The sequence below is a fragment of the Etheostoma cragini genome, unplaced genomic scaffold (genome assembly GCF_013103735.1).
Source record: "Etheostoma cragini isolate CJK2018 unplaced genomic scaffold, CSU_Ecrag_1.0 ScbMSFa_2076, whole genome shotgun sequence".
In the NCBI taxonomy this organism is placed as follows: Eukaryota; Metazoa; Chordata; class Actinopteri; order Perciformes; family Percidae; genus Etheostoma; species Etheostoma cragini.
Window position 1 is genome coordinate 1 of NW_023266198.1, and position 1,956 is coordinate 1,956.

The following is a 1,956-nucleotide window of genomic DNA, read 5'->3' on the forward strand; positions in this document are numbered from 1 at the left end:
AACATCAAATCTCAAAGTGAACTGAGTGTGAATGAACATCAGAGGGTTGTGGGTCCACCAACTGGCTTTAAGCTGGTTCTCATTGACCAGGACCAGATCTGAAAAACTCTCAAACTTTAAACACACTCACACTTCCTCAGACCAGGTCTCAGTCTCTGTGGTCCACCATGGTCCGTCCTGCAGGAAGAAAAAAAGTCAGAATCAACTTCATACACCTTCACTCACTGTGTAACGCCTTACACCCCCACCCCCCCAACTCAAGCTATGAGTCACAAAAATATGTAATCTCCATGTTCTTCCATGCAGCACAATATGTATAACTTTTATTCTGGAGATATAACGGTGACTTGTCCCTCTCAGGGATGACCAAATTACTTAAGCCTACTTGACCATAAACACAAAAGTCATTCTAATCAATAACTAATAAGCAGTTCTTCATAATAAAAATTATGTTTGAAGATCATCAGTGAGAGACAGAGGGACAGTGTTGTCCATCTGTCCATACCTGAGAGTATCCAGTCTCCAGTGTGGGTCCTTAAGTCCAGCGGACAGCAGCTTCACTCCTGAGTCTCCTGGATGATTGTAGCTCAGGTCCAGCACTCTCAGATGGGAGGGGTTGGAGTTCAGAGCTGAGACCAGACAAGTACAGCCTTCCTCTGAGACCAGACACCCTGACAGACTACACACACACACACACACACACACACACACACACACACACAGACACACACAAAGACACACATAGTAATTCCTGAATAGTCTATTCAGCATAGTTATGATAACCCTCATATTGAACTGGATATAATTTCAAGTGAGGTAAAGATCCAAAATAAATCAATATTGTATAATTGACAAAAACTGCATATACAAGTCAAGTTTACATGCCGTGAACCAAGACATATTGTTTGAAAGCTGCTGGGTCAGCTAAACCTTTCTTTACAATATTGTTACAACATTTAATACAGCATCATAAAAATGTTAAATTTGCATTTCTAAACAGCAGTTCACTAACCTGAGAGTTTCCAGTCTGCAGTGTGGACTCTTCAGTCCAGCTGACACCAGCTCCACTCCTGAATCCTGCAGGTTGTTGTTACTCAGGTCCAGCTCTCTCAGACTAGAGGACTGGGAGCGGAGAACTGAGGACAGAGCTTCACAGCTTCTCTCTGACATGTTACAACCATGCAACCTGAAAAAGATCTTTAGTCAGTCCATTCTAAAATCAAATACATAAAGCCAGTCAAGGCTTAGTGGGTAAACTTCTACAAATATTTGAATCCTTACCTGAGAGATCCCAGTCTGCAGTGTGGACTCTTCAGTCCAGGAGACATCAGTTTCACTCCTGAATCCTGCAGGTTGTTGTTACTCAGGTCCAGCTCTCTCAGACTAGAGGACTGGGAATTGAGAACTGTGGACATTGTTTCACAACATCTCTCTGACAGCTTGCAGCCACTCAGTCTGAAAACAATCAGATGATAAGGCTATTTAATGATTAAAATGAAAAAATAACAGATCAAAGTATAATCATTTTCAAATATTGGTATATTAACCTGAGAGTTTCCAGTCTGCAGTGTGGACTCTTCAGTCCAGCTGACACCAGCTCCACTCCTGAATCCTGCAGGTTGTTGTTACTCAGGTCCAGATCTCTCAGACTAGAGGACTGGGAGCTGAGAACTGAGGACAGAGCTTCACAGCTTCTCTTTGACAGCTTACAGCCACTCAGTCTGAAGGTAATATTCAGCCGGTCCATTTAATAATCAATAAAAATAAGAAAAATAAACAACATAAGTGGGCATCATTTTCAAAAAACAGTACACAAACCTGAGAGTTTCCAATGTACAGTGTGGACTCTTCAGTCCAGCTGACACCAGCTCCACTCCAGAATCCTGCAGGTTGTTGTTACTCAGGTCCAGCTCTCTCAGACTAGAGGACTGGGAGCTGAGAACTGAGGACAGAGCT

The 1,956-nt window shown here is 42.6% G+C and overlaps 1 protein-coding gene across 1 annotated transcript; it reads right to left on the minus strand.

Annotated features, from left to right (window-relative positions):
- Positions 1–109: 109 nt before the first annotated feature.
- On the minus strand, positions 110–1,950 carry LOC117940268 (ribonuclease inhibitor-like). Its single transcript, XM_034865610.1, has 5 exons — positions 1,819–1,950; positions 1,548–1,721; positions 1,013–1,186; positions 506–679; positions 110–177 (listed from the first exon to the last, which is right to left on the minus strand). The coding sequence occupies exons 3-5, from the start codon at positions 1,168–1,170 to the stop codon at positions 117–119; spliced, it is 393 nt and encodes a 130-aa protein (XP_034721501.1). The 5' UTR covers positions 1,171–1,186; positions 1,548–1,721; positions 1,819–1,950; the 3' UTR covers positions 110–116.
- Between the last annotated feature and the right edge of the window lie 6 nt (positions 1,951–1,956).

What these genes read in the sequence shown, in the direction of transcription:
- LOC117940268 (XM_034865610.1), bottom strand. Translation starts at nt 1,170, where the DNA reads ATGTCAGAGAGAAGCTGTGAAGCTCTGTCCTCAGTTCTCCGCTCCCAG. An exon ending in TGCAGACTGGAAACTCTCAG is followed by an intron (nt 680 to 1,012) that starts GTTAGTGAACTG and finishes GTGTGTGTGTAG; the next exon opens with TCTGTCAGGGTGTCTGGTCT. An exon ending in TGGAGACTGGATACTCTCAG is followed by an intron (nt 178 to 505) that starts GTATGGACAGAT and finishes TTCTTCCTGCAG; the next exon opens with GACGGACCATGGTGGACCAC.